At 50.0% G+C, this 20,792-nt stretch overlaps 1 protein-coding gene across 10 annotated transcripts in view; it reads left to right on the top strand.

Moving 5' to 3' along the window:
• Positions 1-20,792, top strand: part of ANK1 (ankyrin 1) — a 243,895-nt gene that overhangs the window by 176,402 nt on the left and 46,701 nt on the right. For 9 of the 10 annotated variants that reach the window (XM_033232131.1, XM_033232122.1, XM_033232146.1 and 6 more), the window contains exons 11-24: positions 89-187; positions 591-689; positions 1,238-1,336; positions 2,436-2,633; positions 3,216-3,314; positions 4,056-4,154; positions 9,651-9,848; positions 12,717-12,815; positions 14,486-14,584; positions 14,830-14,928; positions 17,092-17,184; positions 17,609-17,681; positions 18,694-18,717; positions 19,600-19,696. In XM_033232131.1, coding sequence (XP_033088022.1) covers positions 89-187; positions 591-689; positions 1,238-1,336; positions 2,436-2,633; positions 3,216-3,314; positions 4,056-4,154; positions 9,651-9,848; positions 12,717-12,815; positions 14,486-14,584; positions 14,830-14,928; positions 17,092-17,184; positions 17,609-17,681; positions 18,694-18,717; positions 19,600-19,696 — 1,475 coding nt within the window. The remainder of the gene's footprint in view (positions 1-88; positions 188-590; positions 690-1,237; positions 1,337-2,435; positions 2,634-3,215; positions 3,315-4,055; positions 4,155-9,650; positions 9,849-12,716; positions 12,816-14,485; positions 14,585-14,829; positions 14,929-17,091; positions 17,185-17,608; positions 17,682-18,693; positions 18,718-19,599; positions 19,697-20,792) is intronic. The other variant, XM_033232135.1, reaches the window with a different exon arrangement.

The raw sequence follows: 20,792 nt of genomic DNA, 5'->3' as shown, positions 1-20,792 counted from the left end.
CTTTTAGAGCAGCGAGGTGGTCTTCTGGGCATTCCTTGGGCCCATGTGTAAACTCCTGCTTGTCTGTCTTCCTTTGTGTGGGCTGCAGAATGGCTTTACCCCCTTACACATCGCCTGCAAAAAGAACCACGTTCGTGTCATGGAGCTGCTGCTGAAGACGGGAGCCTCGATTGACGCGGTCACTGAGGTAGGAGAGACTGCAGAGGAGCCTGGGGGCAGGCCTGTGGTCTCCCCTGACCCACCCTCTCTAAGAGTCGCTCTTTGTAGCTTTGAGTGGCTGCAGGGGTGTGTGTGTCTGCAAGTCTGGACTGCTGGAAGGAATGAATTAGAGGTGACTAAGACAAGGGAATATGAGTCAAGTCTCACGGAGCTTTCCAAGATCAGACACAATTTTTGCAAGTTGTAAGAGTGGGCACGACTTGCCCACGGTAATTTTTTTCTCCAACCATTTTCTTGGAAGCAAACCCACCTCATATAACTCCATTTTCTTGGAAAACCATTTGTGAAAGCGTTAGATGCTGTCAGGTTCTCTCTTCTTCAGGGGAACGGAAAGACTCCCACTTATCTCACTCTGCCCTTGTTTGTTTCAGTCTGGCCTGACACCTCTCCACGTGGCCTCCTTCATGGGGCACCTTCCCATCGTGAAGAACCTCCTGCAGCGGGGGGCATCGCCCAACGTCTCCAACGTGGTAAGCCCTCAGGCAGGCAAGGGACTTGCTCCTCTAGACCAAGAGTTCAGAGGGCAGCTTTCACCAGTGCTCCCAGGCCTCTTCTCTGGGGACAGAACTACAATTCCCAGAATAGCCAATGCTTCAGACTGGGGGAGGACATCCCTGTGTACTGACGCTTTCTGGATTAAATTTCTCACACATCCATAAACCTTGGAGGTTTTGTTTTGGACAATAATTTTGGAATGTCTGTAAGTGTTCACTGGGAATACATTTACATTTTTGAATATTCATTAGCTCTGGGGTTTACTTTTAAGTGTACCTAGAATACACAGATGCACACATGCACTCACATACATGCCTGCACCTGCACACGTGCACACACACATACATACATACATGCGCATGCACACATGCACACACACCAGACTAAAGAGTGCCTGCTGGGGCAACTCCACCTCTTGGACAAAAACCCACCAAGCCACTCGAAGCTGCACTTCCTAGCTCTGTGTGTGCAGTTTTGGACAGCAGGCATGTATGAACAGTTCTACAATTTTGTTATTTTATAGAAAGTGGAGACCCCGCTACATATGGCAGCCAGAGCTGGGCACACGGAAGTGGCCAAATATTTACTCCAGAACAAAGCCAAAGTCAACGCCAAGGCCAAGGTGAGTTGTGAAGGCAGGAAGAGAAGGGTTTCAGATGTGAGCAGTTCCAGCACTGTGCAGAGAACCCATCCTCATTCCAGGCAGGGCTGCAGTACTGTGGCCTGGGGATCGCTTTTCATCCCAATCAGGTCGCTCCGCGTGCTCCGATTCTGCTTTGCAGGGGGTTTGAGAAGACCAGGGATATTTTTGCATTAGCGCCACATTTCTTTAAAATAAGGAAAGTCCAAGGTGCATGGTTGGGCTGAGTATGTCCTGGGCTAACGACGACAGTTGCCATGTAAGGAGGGGGGCAACCTTTTGAAGAAAGCATTGCCAGCGAAAATCAGGCAAGAATTACTTGATCTAAAACTGGAGGGTTCCCCCTTGCTGTAAGCACATTTTGCGGGGGTTGGAGGAGTAGGCAGTGAGAAGAGCTGTGGAGTTTGCCAGTTGCTCACTTGGCCAACAGCAGGCTTCCTAACCACAGGCCACGATGGGTTCTCCTTAGAGTCAGTCCTGTGATTTGTGTTTGGGGCCCTCAAGGGATGCCTCCAGCTGGGCCCCATGAAACCTGGCCCAGGCAGCTCCATAGCAGCATTCAGAAGCAGGAAGCTGGGGGTGTGGATGAAAAGTCCTCATTCTCTGTCAGCAGTTGAGACTCTCCTGACCCCAGCACAGAGAAAATCAAAGTAGAGTTCAAGCAGAAAGACAAGCGCATCCTCTCAGAAAGGATATGGGAGACAGATGAGCAACCACACTGCATTGAGTGCCTTTTATACACAAACACAGAAACGTGTACATTATCTGCTTGATCCCAGATGAGCCCTAGCAAGTAGATGTTATTATTCCCATTTTACAGATGGCAGGGCTGGGTCTTTGCGAAATTAGGTAGAAATAACAGCTCACTTGAAGAGCTGTTGTAAGGATTCAATAGGGTACAGCATATTGGTTCCTGTAACTCAGAGACTTGATTCAAACCCTGACTCTTCATCTTCTTAGCTGTGTGACCTTGAGAAGGTCACTTGCCCTCTCTGGGTCCTGCCTTGTTATTCTGTAAGATGAAAAGTTGGATTTGGTAACATCAGCATTTCTTCTTCTTTGTTTTCGCTTCGGGGTCCAGGATGACCAGACCCCACTTCACTGTGCAGCTCGCATCGGCCACACAAACATAGTGAAGCTCCTGCTGGAAAACAATGCCAACCCCAACCTGGCCACCACTGCTGGGCACACGCCCCTGCACATCGCAGCCCGTGAGGGCCACGTGGAAACAGTCCTGGCTCTTCTGGAAAAGGAAGCATCCCAGGCCTGCATGACCAAGGTACAACCTCCCTCCTCTCGGTCTAAGGAAGCAACAGGCTCACTCAGCCAGGCCTGGGGCTTGGAGGGGAATTCGTGCCTGGTTCTCTTTGTCACCTCAGTGATGCTGCAAGCAACTGGAAGGGTCATCACACTCGGGGCTGCCCGCCATCTGCAAGCCCGACGTGTCTCCATCCTTCCCCAAAACGGGAGGTCAATCACAGCTTCTCACACGCCCAGCCAGCCTTCATCCATTTATCATGGCACAATTATTAGTTGAAACCTGCTTTGGGCAAGTCACAGACAGGTTCTGGGGATATGAGAAGGATTAAGACTCATACCCTGCCCTCAGCTAGCCAGCAATCAACTACCACTGCGAGGTGGTCGAGACCCTCTCTCCAGAGGAGCGTGTACAGCAAGTGCAGGGATGCCTGCCCACTCCTGAGGTCTTCAGCCTCCTGGAGGGCTCAAAAATGGCTGTGCCTTTGCTTTTATTGGCATCTCCATGCCAGCAGAGGGGGGCAGCCTCCTTTGCCATGGGCCCTTTCTCCAGAGAGGACAGCCCTGGGGCCCCGATGTCCTGACGGCCTGTGTTTCTCCTCAGAAAGGATTTACCCCTCTGCACGTGGCAGCCAAGTATGGGAAGGTGCGGGTGGCAGAGCTGCTGCTGGAGCAGGACGCACACCCGAATGCTGCCGGAAAAGTGAGTTTGAACCCCGCCCTCCCCTGCAGCTCTCAGGCTAGAGGCAAGAACAGAGGATGCAATTCAGCTCTTGCAGATTCCATCTCTTGCCTATGTTGTCCATCCTTTTTTTTTTCTTTTTCTTGTTTTTTTTTTGAGACGGGGTCTCTCTCTGTTGCCCAGGCTGGAGTGCAGTGCTGCCATTATGGCTCACTACAATTTCAACTCCTGGGCTCAAGCCATCCTTGAGTGTCAGCCTCCTGAGTAGCTGGGACTACAAGCAGGTGCCACCATGCCCGGCTCTAACTTAAAAAAAAATTATAGAGACAGGGTCTCACTATGTTGCCCAGGCTAGTCTCAAACCCTGGGCTCAGGTGATCTTCCCTCTTCAGCCTCCCATAGCTCTGGGATTACAGGTGCAAGCCACTGCACCCGGCCTGTTCCTATTTCCATGGGTAGCCATGGAGAGAGAATGCCCTTTGGAAAGACTGGCCTTTCTGTCACCGGCCTTATCCATTTGGAAAGACCCAACGGCCTTCTCTGGGCAAATGTGCTGATCTCACTGCCCACGTCCCCTCTGGTTCCCACAGGGCTCTGGGTCCTGCCGATGACATTCTGTCGTGACTCCAAGTTAAGACTGGCCTGGGAAGGATTTTAAACAGGATTTTACTGTGTAAAATAGGTGCTGCCATGCCTAAAGGGAACCCTGGGAGAAAGTCCGTGGGAGTGACATCTGATCTCTTTTGTCTTTTTCCTCTGCAGAATGGCCTGACCCCCCTGCACGTGGCCGTCCATCACAACAACCTGGACATCGTCAAGCTGCTGCTTCCCCGGGGTGGCTCCCCGCACAGCCCCGCCTGGGTAAGACTGGCGCCTCTCCCCAGCTGCCCCGGAGAGCAGGTCACCTGCTACCTTCCAGTCCCTCAGGGAGGGGGGTTTCCACAGCAGCCCAGGGGTTTTGCGTTCTGTTGCTATTTTTACCTCAGGAATCATGCCTCATTTTCACACATGTTACCTGTCCTGTAATCGTGCTATTCAGGGCCCAGGAGTGGGATGGGAAGTGGGTAACAATTCCCAGCCAGGGCTTACCTCGAAGAGGCAGAACTTGTTTTATACAGCAAATGTGTCCCCAAGCAGTTGCGTGTCAGCTGGGTTTTGTAAACTGACTGTCAGAGATCAGTGTGGATAAAAATCCCTGGGGAGTGGTGAGCCTGGTTCTAGCAGATTCCGACTCTGTGGGACTGTGCAGTGTGGCCTGGAAGCCTCATTTTTAACCTACTCTCTGCATGGTTCTGAGGCTGGGGCCACAGCGACCGTACTTTGAGAAATCCTCAGGGCTGCTGGTGAGCTTGCTGGAAACTGGAAGCAAGGGACCTCTTTAAAATGAGAATGATCGCCTCCAAATTCATTTCTCTCTGAGCTCAGACTTTTTGATGGTGGCATTTTTGTAGAGAGGCTTACCTGAATATGAGACATGTTGGCCCGACCTCACACCAGCTTCAGAGGCGAGCTGCTCAGGGCAGCAGGTTCCGTGGCCCTTGAGGGAATCAGAGGAGGGAGCAGATGGGTAGCTTCTGGAAGACCCCACGGGATTGGGTAGTGCGAGGATGAAGCTGGAATAATCATTTTTGGGAACAGGCTGCCTGCTGTGGGAAGACAAGGCTGTGTAGGGATAGGTGCCATGGGACTGGTGGCCAGCAGGGAGAAGGGGAGAGGAGAGGGAGCGGGGCCAGGAAGACAAAAGCCACACGCAGTCCCCGCACTCTATGGGGCAGCCAGGCACACGGGGAACAGGATAATCTATGGGAGAGCAAACCCCTGTGATCCGTCATGTGGCAGGTGTCCAAGTGCCGCAGAGAAGGAGCCTAAGGGTGGGACCCCGCATGACTCCAGCCAACATCTGCTGGCTTAGGGCCGCCGCAGCCCAGGCAGGGAGCCTCAGTGTCGGTGCAGCGCATTCTCCCTCCCTGGACAGACACGTGTCCCCATCTTGCATCATCACTCTTCTGCAGACGCCGGCTCCCGACAGCTGTCTCCTCCTGTCCTCGCTACTGCTGCAGCGAGCCCCACGTCGCTGTGCAGAGGGAGCACATGGCCCTGCTGCGATGTCGACTTACTCCTGCCTCTAAAAATAAAAACCTGGACTCCCCTCCTCCTCCTCATTCCCCTAATTATATAAAAGGAAAGGGATCCAGGTTCATTATATTTAAAGAGAACTAAATCCAAGCACAAACCCTGTACAGATGGGCTTTGTTTCCATGGCAAAAAATAGTTTCCAAAGTAGTCTGGCAATTTTGTAGAATTTCACATGCAAATCTCTCTGCACCCAAACCAAACCCTCCCCTTTCTAATTTTGATGCTAACGTTGTTTGAACATTTGGGCAGAGCTCCCTCCGTGTGCATTCCTTAGGATGAGCTCATTTCCTTGGGAAAGAAGAGTCTTTTGCGGGCACACATTCCTCCCTCCCCTCTCCATTACTTTCCAGCCTAGTTGTCCTTGTCCTTGTCACCTGCAGAAGTTCATTCGTTCCTTTCAGTCCCGGTTTAGGGGAAGCTCTGTTCTGTGAACACTCCATGTTCTGAGAGTGACAGTGGCACTTGTATCTCAATTTTAACCAGAGGTTTACCTGGCAGCCTGAGCCATGTCCAGGGCAGGACAGGGGGCTGGCCTTGCCAGTGTGGACATCACTGCTTCCCAGGTAACCTGGGATTCCTGAGGATACATCCGTGAACACACTGCAGATTGCTCAAGTGATGGTCCTTTGTACATTAAAAGATGGCCTAATAGGGCCAGGAACGGTGGCCCAAGCCTGTAATCCCAGCACTTCGGGAGGCCGAGGCAGGCGGATCGCTTGAGGTCAGGAGTTCAAGACCATCCTGGACAACATGGTGAAACCCTGCCTCTACTAAAAATACAAAAATTAGCTGGGCATGGCAGCATGCACCTGTAATCCCAGCTACTTGGGAGGCTGAGACAGGAGAATCATTTGAACCCAGGAGGCAGAGATTGCAGTGAGCCAAGATCTCACCACTGCACTCCAGACTGGGCAACAGAGCAACACTCTGTCTCAAGAAAAAAAGCCTAATAATCGTTGCTTTCATGTAGTTATTAATGGAAAAACCAGACTCCATAAAGTATTTCTGAGGTTTATTCTGAGCTGATGTGATAACCATGGCCCTGGGCAACACAGTATCAAGAGGTCCTGAGAAAGTGTGTCTGGGGCAGGTTACAGTTTGGTTTTATGCATTTAGGGAGGCAGGAGTTATAGGTAAAGACATAAATCAATACATGGAAGGTATATATTGACAAAAATACCTAGAAACAGGGGCCCGGAGGTTATAGGCAGATTCAGAGATTCTTTAATTTGCAGTTGGTTAAAGGAGTAAAGCTTTATCTAAAAGTTTGGAATCATGGCCGGGCGCGGTGGCTCAAGCCTGTAATCCCAGCACTTTGGGAGGCCGAGATGGGCGGATCACGAGGTCAGGAGATCGAGACCATCCTGGCTAACACGGTGAAACCCCGTCTCTACTAAAAATACAAAAACTAGCCGGGCGAGGTGGCGGGCGCCTGTAGTCCCAGCTACTGGGGAGGCTGAGGCAGGAGAATGGCGTAAACCCGGGAGGCGGAGCTTGCAGTGAGCTGAGATCTGGCCACTGCACTCCAGTCCGGGCGACAGAGCGAGACTCTGCCTCAAAAAAAAAAAAAAAAAAAAAAGTTTGGAATCAGCAGAAAAGAATTAAGTTGAGAGAAGGGTCTGTTCACCAGTGTCCTGGGCCGAGTGACCTCCAGGGGACGTGTGACTCAGCCCTTGCCTATTGTGGCCTTGGGTCCTGTTGATAATTTGGTGTCTTGTCACAGAGAGTCCCTTTGGTTAGTCTTATGATCTCTTTTAACATGAATGTTGGTCAGTTGCGCCTAAACTCCGAAAGGGAGTGGGTATAGCAAGGCGTGTCCAACCTCCCTTCCTTCATGGCTGGGAATTCAGTTTTTTAGGTTTTTCTGGGATCTCTTTGGTCCAACTGGGGTCTGTTTGGGGGCTTAGGGTTTTATATTCCGTTTCCATAGTGAAAGGCTTCTCTGGGCCAGTGCTGACTGGTGCGCTGTGTCTCGTTGTGGGGAGGCTTAGCTCCCTTTTGAGCCAACCCTGCATCTCAGGCTGGATCTGTGGCATCACACCCCATTCCTTTGCTCTCTTTTAATACAGTGCAAAAATCATGCTGTTTAATTAAACTTATTATAATCCAAATGCTGATCTTGTTACATGAACACAACCTACAAAGAACAATTTAATGTTTTCTCATAACATAATCAAATTAAAAAGGAAGAATACTGGAAAGGATTATCACACGTCATTCTTCAAAAAGAATGATTTTTCAATTTAATTCAATTCCTTGGGTAAGTCACAACTTTTCATTTCACCACAAAAGCCGCCTATGGGCCCACCTTGCTGAGCTTTCTCTGTACCCAGGGCTTTGACTGCCTTGGCCGGCACCTTTCTTTCCCTTTCCTCTTCCTGACCAGTGATCCTGGCAGAATCAGAAATGTTAGTTTCCACAGTAAGAGAGTGGCTGGCAGGGAGAACTCAGTCCTCAGCCAGAGGAATGCTGGCCGAGGTGGGGAAATCTCGTGCCCTGAGACAGATCCCACATTGGGCAGCCATCTGCTATGGGCCCGGGTGGGCGCATGTCCAGGACGTCCTCCAGCCTGGCATTGCCCTTAACCCTGAGTGCCCTAGGGCCTTGCTACTGAAAGTGTGGTCCCTGGACCAGCATTGTCAGCATCACCTGGGAGCTTGCTAGAAATGCACAATCTTGGGCCCCCCTAGTGCCTCTGAATCAGACACTGCATTTTAACAAGGTCCCAAGGGATTGTGTACACATCAGAGTTGGAGAACCACTGTTCTAGCTGGAATTACCTGGGCTGTGCAATCAGAAGGTCAGGGCTGGGTTATCTGTTGTTCTGCTTACTATGTGACATTAAATAAGGCACTTAACCTCACAGAGAATTGGCCTCTTTCTCCACACAATGGGATAATAATAAAAATGCCTGCCCTAGTGACCTTATGTGGTTTTAATGAAGCACAAAAAAGATAATGCAGGTGAAAGTGGTTTTCGGCAGTGATGAGCAAAGGAGCCCACCTGGGAACCGTCTCTTGCCTGCAGGGAGATAAGGAGTGTGCTCCAGAGTGTAAACCCATGCACTGCTTCCTTCATTAAGACAGTCTTGCTATCAATGATAATAATAAAAACAAAAATTGGCTGAATAAACAGTGCACAGTGACATCATTGATTTACTTTTGAGGCAAGCTCCTTCATCTCATTATGCAATTATAATGTCTTGCAAACCAGTGCACTGCAAAACCATGACACACAAGTGCATTACTTTTTAAAACTTTTATGTGTAGAGACAAGGTCTTACTCTGCTGCAGGCCATAGTGCAGTGGTACGATCAGAGCTCACTGCAACCTCCAACTCCTTAGCTCAAGCCATCCTCCCACCTCAGCCTCCTGAGTAGCTACAGGCATGCATCACCATGCCCAGTTAATTTTTTAATTTTTTTGTAGAGATAGGGTCTAGCTATGTTGCCCAGGCTGGTCTCAAACTCCTGGCCTCAAGTGATCCTCACACCTCAGCCTCCCAAAGTGTTGGGAATACAGGCATGAGCCACTGTGCCCTGCCAACTTTTTATATCTTAATTTTGGAACATACCTTCACATATAGTATCATGTTTGGTCTACCTAACAACTTTGAGAAATGAAAAAGATAGATGCTATTATCCACTTTTAATGACTTAAAAGATACAGAAGGAAGTCTAGGTCATGGAATATCTTGCCCTGGGTCACACAGGTAGTTAATAGTGGAGTGAGGACTGTCCCACATCCTCAAGTCCCTTGCCAGGTGCAAGTCCCTTAAACCACCCTACCTAATGCCGGCAAGGCCCAGAGGGCAGCACTTGGCCCAGCTGCACTGGGAAAAAAAGGGGCTGTTGTTTCTTCTTCTTTATGAAATATTTAGGGTTTTTGGCTCTTATTGCAGGAAGGAAGAAATGAGAACCTTTCATTTCCTTACCTGGCCTTCCAGTTCTCTTCCTGTCCAGCAGTTTGTCGGAGCATAACAGAAAACAGATGGTGAAAAAAGGTGGACATACAGAAGCTATGCAAGCCTGAGGCGCTGGCTTCAAATCAAATGGATTTTGTTTGTTTGTTTGTTCGTTTACCTAAATTGCTCCTGGGTGACGCCAGCCCTGCTCATTGGGTGTCCAGCCGGCCAAGAACCAGACTCAGCCCCTGCTCGTGTGTTGATATTGTCAGCTCAGCATTCCTGTAACCAGGCTCTGTGTGGCTTCTTCTGTTTCAGAATGGCTACACCCCTTTGCACATCGCTGCCAAGCAGAACCAGGTGGAGGTGGCCCGCAGTCTGCTGCAGTATGGGGGTTCAGCAAACGCCGAGTCGGTGCAAGGTGTGACGCCCCTTCACCTGGCTGCCCAGGAGGGCCATGCAGAGATGGTGGCTCTGCTGCTCTCGAAACAAGCCAATGGCAACCTGGGGAACAAGGTAGACGTGGTGTCTTTGGATCTGCCCTGGAGTGCTGGCTAACAACGTGTGGTGTCTGCATATTAAGTATCTATGTGTGCCCAGGTTCTGAGTTAGGGCTGTGTGTGTGTAAACCTTGGAACAGCCCTGTGTACATTTCACCTTCGTTTTATAAATGAATAAACAGAGTCAGAAAGGTTGCTTAGTCCCGAGATAGCAGGATTCTGAGCCTTTCTGATGCCAAAGCCTTTGCTGATCTTTCTAAACAGATTGACTTAAGGATCTGCAGAAAGATCAATATTAAAATCCATAATACACTTTCCCAAATATAGGCCGGCACCTACCTTCAGGAGTACATTCTATCATTTGGGACTAAATATTCTATGTTCTGTGGGGGAAAGATATTTTAAAACTACTGACCTATACACTGGGAGTTCTTACTCTAGCGACAATAGGTGAGGATAAAGCCTTCTAAAATTGCGCACACATCTGGGGAGGAAGGGTGTGTGAGCAGTTTTCTGGGTGAAGTGTTCAGTGTTTCTCAGCTTCTCAAAGGAATGTGTGACCCAAAAAAAGACTAAAAATCACTTCTTTTTTAAATAACAGTTTTATCGAAATATAATTCACCTAGAAGGCACCCTTTCAAACTCTACAATTCAATGTGTTTTAGTATTTTTACAGAATTCAGCAGCCTATGATCTAATTCTAGAACACTTTCATCACCCCCAAAGGGAACCCTGTACCTGTTGGCAGTCACTTCCCATTTCCCCCAGAGCCCCTGGTCCCTCGCAACCGCGAATCTTTCAGTCTCTAGGAATTTGTCTGTTCTGGACATTTCATATAAGTGGAACCATGCAATGTGAACAACCACTTCTTCGATGATAAATTCACATAGCAAATACTCAGAAAGGCAAGCATTTTCAGGGCAACTTAAGGTTTCTTAAAAACCTGTAGATTTTGGCCGGGCGCGGTGGCTCACGCCTGTAATCCCAGCACTTTGGGAGGCCGAGACGGGTGGATCACGAGGTCAGGAGATCGAGACTATCCTGGCTAACACGGTGAAACCCCGTCTCTACTAAAAAATACAAAAAACTAGCCGGGCGTGGTGGCGGGCGCCTGTAGTCCCAGCTACTTGGGAGGCTGAGGCAGGAGAATGGCGTGAACCCGGGGGGCGGAGCTTGCAGTGAGCTGAAGTGAGCTGAGATCCGGCCACTGCACTCCAGCCCGGGCGGCAGAGCGAGACTCCATCTCAAAAAAAAAAAACAAAAACAAAAAACAAAAACCTGTAGATTTTGTACAAAATCTGGCACATTTTGTACAAATTTGAACAGTTGACCCCCAATGAGGGAACCATTCTGGTAGGACCATTATATCTCATGGCATTCTGGGTTCCTTCACTGCCCCACTTAATGGGAGCTTTGACAGAAGGCAGTAAGGTGACTGGTAACCCACTCTGTCATCCACACGCCGCCCTCACGAGGCAGATGATTGGTGTTAGCTCAAGAATGAGGCAGAGCGCCTGCCTGAGAGGCTGACACAGTCACTCCGCAACTGAGGACTGTTCTCATTTGAGCCATCCCCGGTCTGCCTGCAGGACAGGCCCGCCAGTTCTGGCCGCTGTGACATGTGGTGGGGTGTCATGACTACCCACAAGCCTCTGGTCAGCCTGCGGGATGTGCAGAAGGCAGAGGAGGGCAAGTGGAGTCCCGTAGAGGGGACATGGTCTGTGCCTGCAGAGAAATCCAGTTTTGTTGGTCCCACGTTAGCAAAGGGTATTGAGGCAAAGTCCAGGGGAGAGAAGACTTTTCTGATATTTTCCTGTGGGTGCCCACATGTCAAACAACATCTCTGATACCTTACTGCCTTCCTGAGGAAGCTGTGATGCCACGTGCAAGAATATGGTCCGTTCACTCCTGGTGGGATGCTTTGCCTTCTTGACCATGCCAGCACTGGCTGTGCAGTGATAACAGTATGGTACTTTATTTATTTGTTTGTTTGTTTGTTTGTTTGTTTGTTTATTTAAGATGGAGTCTTGCTCTGTCACCCAGTCTGAAGTGCAGTGGTGCGATCTCGGCTCACTGCAACCTCTGCCTCCCAGGTTCAAGTGATTCTCCTGCCTCAGCCACCCAAGCAGCTGGGATTACAGGCATGAGCTACCATGCCCTGCTTATTTTTGTATTTTTAGTAAAGATGGGGGTCTAACCATGTTGGCCAGGCTGGTCTCGAACTCCTGACCTTAGGTGATCCACCCGCCTTGGCCTTCCAAAGTGCTGGGATGACAGGCATGTGCTGCCGCACCCAGCCAGCGTGCTTCATTTAAACAGCACTGTGTGCCTCTCAATGTGCTTCACCTGTGCTTTCTCCAGCACTCCTCACCTTGCCCCTGAGATGGATCCATGATAACCCCTATTGTCTAGATTAGGAAACCAAGGCTACAGGGCTCTGAAATTCACCATGGAAATAGGGCATTCTTTATTGGGCAGTCCATAAAGCACCAACACTGGGAAAGTGCCATAAAGTTCATCTAGATCAGAAGTCAGCAAACTATGGGCCCATGGGCCAAATCTGGCCCACCACTTGTTTGTGTAAATAAAGTTTTATTGGAACACAGCCATGCCCATTCATTTAAATGTTAGTCATACAGAGACATGGCCAAAAATATTGATCATCTGGCCCTTAACAGAAAAAGTTGCCAACCCATGGTCTAGTGTAACCACCTTACTTTTTAGATAAGGACATTGGGGCCCAGAACAAGAAGAGCTTTGCCTGGAGCCAAATAACTAGTTGGTGACTGCAAAGTCAGCTTCAGCTCCCAGACCTCAGAGCTCTTTCCTTGTGGCCTGGAATTCTTTACTTGCTAGAAGGTAATGAACGTCTTTTTCTTTGCAGAGTGGACTCACTCCCCTCCATCTGGTAGCACAAGAAGGCCACGTTCCAGTGGCAGACGTGCTGATCAAACACGGCGTCATGGTGGATGCCACCACCCGGGTAAGGCAGGCAGCCAGAACTTCAGTCTGTGTGGACTCCTTGCTCACACTTCAGAACTGAATCTTCCACGGGGCTTTGAAACCCTGAAGACCCAGTGGAACATTCTTCCCTGCCACTTCCTAGAGCGGGCAGTGGAGTTTGAAAACGCTACTCCTCATTATCTTACTTTCTCATTGGGGATTTTTAAAGTTTGCTAGACCTTTGAGCCTCTGCAGTGAGAAAGTGGGACGAATGTTTAATCATGACTCTAAGACCTGTCTAATACGAGTAGCCAGCATGTCAAAATGTCAAGTTTCCCCAGATTCACACAAAAGCTTAGCACCTTTTCTTCCAGCACTTGGTTAAATTCAGTTCAACTTTCTTTGAACCTCTGATGTGTGTAAGGAGCTATGTGAATGGAATCTGCCATCAAAGCGTCTGCAGTTTGGTGTGGAGGTGATTGCTAGGGACAGGAAGGAAGAGCGTAATTTGATATTTACTCTTAAGAGAGGAGCTGGAAGCACAGAGGGCAGACAGGGTGTTTTCAGTCGGTGCGAGGAGGCGGGCTTCATGGAAGAAGCCACATTTTGTTTCTTTTCCCCACAAGGGAACCATATTAAAAGGAAGAGACAGTGACAGTACCAGGAACTTCTGCCCCCTCCAGAGTAGCACAGAAATGCCAGCAACAATGTTATGCTGAAGTCACCCTGAGAAAAGTCTGGAAACTGTGTTTTGTCTCCAACTGCCTGCAGCTTCCACAGGAATCTGCTTAAAATCTAAGAATGTTCTGGATCTTTGAGGCTTCACTTGCGGGCCCTGTTTAGTCTTTTGGGGTCCTGCACCAAGAGACCCTGTCCTGTGGGTTAGAATGGCCTTGAGGATCCCAAATTCACCCCATTATGGGAAGGACCTGTGCTTGGGTGGTCTCTGGAATCTGGCACCAGCTTCCCGGGACACTTGGGACCAAAGAGCTCAGAGGGCCTTGGCCTGCCTGCCCACAGGAAGCATTACCACAAAATTCAGCCGGACAGACTCCTTGAACAGCCCAGACTCACATGAGCAAATGTCCCAAGCCCGTGCATTTCAATAAGCAATGACCAGTTCCCGTAAATTCCATCACGCCACAACTAAGTCACTTGGACAGCCTTTTGGGGATTTTTCAATGGGATTTCAGCTTTCTAATGGAAATAAGCCTGTTGTCATTGGAGTGAACATGACCTCACATCCCCATCTGCCCTCATCTCTGCGCCCTTCCCAGGCCTGAAGGCTATTTCTTCCTCTTGAAATAGCCCCCCTGGGATTCTGTGATGCTCCTCTCTCCAGGTTTCCCTCTCCCTCTTTTCTGCCTCGGCCTCACTCCCTCGGCCCCACTTTTCACCCTCCACTTTATCCTGGGGGACCTCACTCACCTCCAAAGCTCTCAGATCTCCCATGCACTGACGACCGCAGCATAGCCCTTTTCTTGCGGTTCAGTGTCCATTTTCCAGTTGCCAGGTTGACATCTCCCCTTGGGTCTCCCACAAGCATCTCAGCCTGGTGGTCTCTGCCCAGCAGCAGCCATTCAGCTTCTCAGTGTCAGCCTTCAAGGGGCTCCCTGTCCATTCTCTCTTTGATTTGGCTGCTTTGGGAAGGATTTCATGTGATGCCCGGCTCAGGAGAGCTCTGGTCACTCCTTCTCATCTGCTTTTCAGATGGGCTACACTCCCCTCCATGTGGCCAGTCACTACGGGAACATCAAGCTGGTGAAGTTTCTGCTGCAGCACCAGGCAGATGTAAATGCCAAGACCAAGGTACAGGGATGCCCTAGCCCCGACTCCTGCACTGACCCTTCTCCATGCCACATCAGGGTGCAGCCAGAGCTGCTGCTCTGGGCCACTAGGGGTTCCACCACAGTTGACCGTGGACGCTGAAGGAAGAAAGGGGGAAATGCATTTTATTAATGTCCCATTTCGAAGATGGACAGGCACTATCATGTGTAGGCAGGTCTCTGTCTAATGGTTGGCTAACCCTGCCAAAATGTCTGCTTGCTTTGCAGCTAGGATACAGCCCCCTGCACCAGGCAGCCCAGCAGGGACACACAGACATCGTGACTCTGCTTCTGAAAAACGGTGCTTCCCCAAACGAGGTCAGCTCGGTGAGTACACTCTCTCTCCTGAGTTTAGAAAACTGCTCCCTGTGGCAGCAGCCCTGGGTGACCTCCCCTAACCGTATAGGTTAATGCACATGTCTGGGGCCCGGACAGGGCCGCAAGACCCTAAAGCTATAGCTACCTTGAATATCCTGGGGATGGGGCGCTGTGATCAGTTCCTCTTTCTGGTAAATTGATCGTTTTCCTTTTAATCACCATTTTCCCTCCTCTTTTATGTTTATTAAAATATCCTTCTTGAGTGCGGGTGCAGTGGCTCACGCCTGTAATCACAGCACTTTGGGAGGCTAAGGAGGGAGGATTGCTTCAGGGCAGGAGTTCAAGACCAGCCTGGGCAACACAGTGAGTGCCTGAATCTACAAAAAAAAATTTTTAATTACGTGGATGTGGTGACACATATTAGCTGTAGTCCCAGCTAACTGGGAGGCTGAAGTGGGAGGATAGCCTGAGTCCAGGAGGTCGAGGCTGCAGGGAGTTGTGATTGTGCCACTGCAGTTCAGTGTCCATTTTCCAGTTGCCCACTTGACAGCCAGCCTGGAAGACAGAGCAAGACCTTGTGTCTTTATATATATATACACACACACACACACACACATATACATATATATATGCACATACACACATATATACCATATATATAAATATTTGTTGAAACCCATTCTAAAATATGTGAAACTGTTTTCAATATGGTGCAAGTGAACATAGTTCAATGTCCTGGGTGGTTCCTAATCTTTCAGGCTCGAGGTTATCTTTAGTGACATCAGCAATCATTGTTCACTATGAGCTTTCTCATCTGACCATGCGGAGGTTCTATGAAATTATCTCCGTGTTTGCTTCTATCTCTGAAATAATGTGGACCCCCTTGACTTGGTGCGGTGGCTCACACCTGTAATCCCAGCACTTTGGGAGGCCGAGGCAGGTGGATCACTTGAGGTCAGGAGTTAGAGACCAGCCTGGCCAACACTCCAGGGCAAGTGTCTCTATTAAAAATACAAAAAAAAAATGAGTTGGCCGGGCGCGGTGGCTCAAGCCTGTAATCCCAGCACTTTGGGAGGCCGAGACGGGCGGATCACGAGGTCAGGAGATCGAGACCATCCTGGCTAACACGGTGAAACCCCGTCTCTACTAAAAATACAAAAACTAGCCGGGCGAGGTGGCGGGCGCCTATAGTCCCAGCTACTGGGGAGGCTGAGGCAGGAGAATGGCGTAAACCGGGAGGCGGAGCTTGCAGTGAGCTGAGATCCGGCCACTGCGCTCCAGGCTGGGCGACAGAGCGAGACTCCGTCTCAAAAAAAAAAAAAAAAAAAAAATGAGTTGAGTGAGGTGACAGGCACCTGTAGTCCCAGCTACTCGGGAAGCTGAGGCACAAGAACCACTTGAGTCCAGGAGGCAGAAGTTACAGTGAGCCTAGACTGCGCCACTGCACTCCAGCCTGGGCGACAGAGTGAGACTCTGTCTCACACACACACACACAAAAGTGGATCCTTGATTGTAGATGGGGTTGCAGAAATTGCAGCTGCAGCTGGGCTTGAATCTGAATGGAGCCCAAGGCACATCCTAGAAGTAGAGAAGTCAAAAGAAAAATCAAGCCTCAGTATCCATTTATGATCACATAGCTCTTTCTCTTCAAATCAAAGTGGAAAGTATGCCCTTGCTGTGTTGCTGGTGATTTGTGATTTCTGAGTATTCCGATTAGAGTTCATTGAAGTATATGGATTAATTCAACTACTTTAATACCCCATCACTGACACCTAAGAACAGACTTTGGGAGCAGCAAGCAGCCTCCCTCTGTCCTCATCTTCCTAAAATTGCATCTGCTAACTTTCTGACCTTCTTCCCGGTGGGTACCCACTTGGCAGAGCCTGACTTCTCCTTGGGAGATTTCCTCTGCTGGGTTGCAAGGCCCCACACTTGACACTGCAGATCGAAAGCACCCCTGCCCTCCCTCCTCCCACACCCATCTCTGGGTGCTGCTGCTAACACACATCTAGGCACACACACGTGCAGGGATCTCGTTCTGGGCCCCACGGTGACATCTGTCCACTCAGGTTCTCCTGAACAACTAGAAGGTGAACTCGATCTGTGTCTAAGGGGCCAGGGGCGCCTGCTAGACTCCATCCTCTGACTGCACCCGGGCTGCTCTTTTCCCAGGATGGAACCACACCTCTGGCCATAGCCAAGCGCTTGGGCTACATTTCTGTCACCGACGTGCTCAAGGTCGTCACGGATGAAACCAGTTTCGTGGTATGTCTGCCTCTCCCCCGCACCCACCCCGGACACACTCAACCTGGCGCAGAGGCGTGCCCGGGGTTACTCTGGAAGTGGGGTGCGTTCTGGGGCTCCAGGACGCCGGTCGGAGGCGCAGCGCCCGACGGGTGGGAGCTTGTCCTCCTTCCAGCGGGGCTGTGCTGCCACCTAGCGGCCCGAGGACTCGGGGCAGGACCAGCATTCCGAGCAGCAGCGGAGTGGATGGGGTTTGGGGAGATGGGAAGCCAGTTTTCCCGGGTCCCATCTCAGTGGTTCCTGCCCGGCAGCTTCCAGGCTGAGCGCCTCCTCCGTCCGTTTTTCTGCATTTGAGGCACACCCCACAGGCGTGACCAGGGAGCCGCTGGGCTGGTAAAAAATGCGTGCGGCTCTAGTTTGGGTTATCTGCTTTTTCTCCTTTTAGTTAGTCAGTGATAAGCATCGGATGAGTTTCCCTGAGACAGTTGATGAGATCCTGGATGTCTCGGAAGATGAAGGTAAAGTTGGGGTAATGAGCCCAGGCTGGTGGGGACAGAGGGGCTCTGGGCACCCTCCAAGGGGGCTTCCTGCCACCTGCCGGCTTTGTCCTCTTACAACACGCCCAAGAGCTGTAGATGGACACTGAAAGTGGGGAGACCTGCTTTTTATAGCTGTTGTCTATTATCAAAAATACTACTCTGTTAATACAATCTTAGATGAAAGAACATTGACTAAATTTAAAATTCCATGAAGTTTCAAAAACACATGTGTGTTTGCATAGATTATGGATGTGTATCAAATTGGAGCGTGGTTCTACTCAGACCAGCTCTCAGCGCCATGAGGAACTGTAATAAAATTCTGCCTGGTTCTTTCTTTGTGCTTTGAATGAATACTAAGTGGATTATTCAAAATCTGTGAGAATGCCTTTTAAGCTGCACTTCAACCACATAGCGGGTCAGTAGGTTTTGGGTTATTTCTGTGATTATGAAATTACTATAGTCTGGCTGGGTGCCTGGGTTCATGCCTGTAATCCCAGAATTTTGGGCAGCCGAGGTTGGAGGATTGCTTGAGGCTAGGAGTTCAAGACCAGACTTGGGCAATATAGGGAGACCCCCGTCTCTACAAAAAAATTGGAACTAAAAATTAGTGAGCTGTAATCACCCCACTGCACTCCAGCCTGGGTGACAGAGCCAGACCCTGTCTCTAAAAGAAAAAGAAAGAAATTACTATAGTCTCAGCTTTTATGAACTACAGAATGCTTCCAGTATTTTCCTACCCCCAACAAACCTTATTTCATCACTAATTAGATGGGGATATTGAGTAGTAGGGTCCTCACCTCCGGGGATGTTGAATAGTGGGGTGGGCTGGATCAGCTCGGTGGTCCTTTCCATCCGGGTTATTCCATGGTTGTATAACTTTGTCAACTAGAGAAGCAGAGCTGTCTGGTGCTCCTTTGGATAATATATGTCTCTCGCTTTAATTGCCTTCAATGTGGTCCTTCTTTCAACTCTGCTCTCCTTTGCTTTCCAGGAACTGCTCATATAACTATAATGGGTATGGAACGCTTTCTGTTTCCTGTGGTCTTTTCTCACTAGAGTGCATTTCACCCTAAGCAACCCAGATGCTCACTAATCCATTCCTGCTTTCCATCTTCCTCTGACAGCTAATAATCTGGAGCCAGGAGCTCAACTAAACCAAGGAATTCACACCCATGAGACCCATGCCCGGCAGGCAGCTCCTGCCGGTCCATCTCTGTGTCTGTGCCCATGCCACCATGTTTGTGATCATAACTGCATGAGCTGTTGTTCTTCCATCCTGTCAGCTCCAGATCACAAGCCATGGTGCTCACTGCTGGGTGGCATTGAATGACCCCTCAAGGTTGAGGGCCGGGGCTCCAGCTCCAGTTCAAACTAGGAGAGAGAAACAAAGGGGCAGTCAGAGGTGCAGGCAGCTGATTGACCCATAGTTTGAACCTCTTTGTGATGGGCTTTGGAAGTAATGAGGTTTTGGCTGCCATGGTTACAGAAAATTCTCCAGCCCTTTGAATTGAGTGGGTCCAGTTCCACTGTAGTTTATTCTTCTATTGGTGTGGAGTGGAAAAGAGCAGTAACAGTTCCTTCTTTGGTGTCATTGCACCCAAAAAGGGCTGTTTTGAATTGAAACTAAATGAAGAAAGTTCTTTCTGGCTGTGTCTTTGGCTTCCTGCAAAGCGTCAGGCATCTAAGATGTCAGGAGCTGGCTGCCCTGCTCTCTATCCCAGAGCTGGAAGACCAGGACTGGGCAAAGACATTGCTCCCGGTCTCCTTGCAGCATCAAGGCCTTCCCCACTCCTCAGGAGCAAGCTCTGAGAGGCGGAGTGGGAACAGAGCTTTTTAAAAAGAAAGAGGGACTCTTCTCCCTCTACCCTGTCGCTCACTTGAGCTCTTGCTGTTTCAGGGGAAGAACTCATCGGCTCCAAGGCTGAGAGGCCGGATTCCAGGGATGTCGATGAAGAGAAGGAGCTCCTGGATTTTGTGCCAAAGCTAGACCAAGTGTGAGCAGGGCTCCTGGGAGGGTCCCTAGGAGGATGCCAAGATGTAGCCCTGTGGCTCAGAGCAGGGATTCCAGAGGGAGGAAGGGCACAGCAGGCCAGGTGCTGGGCATGCTGCCCGCAGAGAGAGACAGTTTGCACCTTAGGATGCGCTAGCTGTGCACCTGAGCCACCAGGGCAGGAGGAGGCCTTCCTCACACCATGCTGCCTGGATGCCTCTCTGCTCCTCTTCTAGTCTCCCCTCCTTTCCCAGGCTCCCCTCATTCACAGCCTTATATCCATAACCCCTCTCCCTCTTATGAACACTCAACTTCTCATCCAAAAGTTGAGGAAGATGGCCGGGCGCGGTGGCTCACACCTGTAATCCCAGCACTTTGGGAGACTGAGGCAGGAGGATCACCTGAGGTCAGAAGTTCATGACCAACCTGACCAACATGGTGAAACCCCATCTCTACTAAAAATACAGAAAAATAGCTGGATGTGGCGGTGCGCATCTATAGTCCCAGCTACTTGGGAGGCTGAGGCAGGAGAACTGCTTGAACCCGGGAGGTGGAGGTTGCAGTGAGCCAAGATTGTGCCACTGTATTCCAGCCTGGGCAATGAGAGCGAAACTCCATCTCAAAAAAAAAAAAAAAAAAGGCCGGGCGCGGTGGCTCAAGCCTGTAATCCCAGCACTTTGGGAGGCCGAGACGGGCGGATCACGAGGTCAGGAGATCGAGACCATCCTGGCTAATACGGTGAAACCCCGTCTCTACTAAAATACAAAAACTAGCTGGGCGAGGTGGCGGGCGCCTATAGTCCCAGCTACTGGGGAGGCTGAGGCAGGAGAATGGCGTAAACCGGGAGGCGGAGCTTGCAGTGAGCCAAGATCTGGCCACTGCACTCCAGTTCGGGCGACAGAGCGAGACTCCGCCTCAAAAAAAAAAAAAAAAAAAGGTTGAGGAAGATTCACATTAGAAACTATTGCCAGGCTAAGCTCGAACTCTGACTACATCCTGCCCCTGAGGTATGTTAGGTACAAGCCAGGGGAGATTCAGGTCTGTCTGGACCACATTTCTCATTTCCCCCGTGACTGCTATGAGTTATCTCACTGTGGGCA

This window comes from Trachypithecus francoisi, unplaced genomic scaffold (genome assembly GCF_009764315.1).
Source record: "Trachypithecus francoisi isolate TF-2019V2 unplaced genomic scaffold, Tfra_2.0 Contig01440, whole genome shotgun sequence".
Taxonomy (NCBI): domain Eukaryota; kingdom Metazoa; phylum Chordata; class Mammalia; order Primates; family Cercopithecidae; genus Trachypithecus; species Trachypithecus francoisi.
Note: the sequence above shows the minus strand (reverse complement) of the source record. Positions and strands in the feature narration are given on the sequence as shown.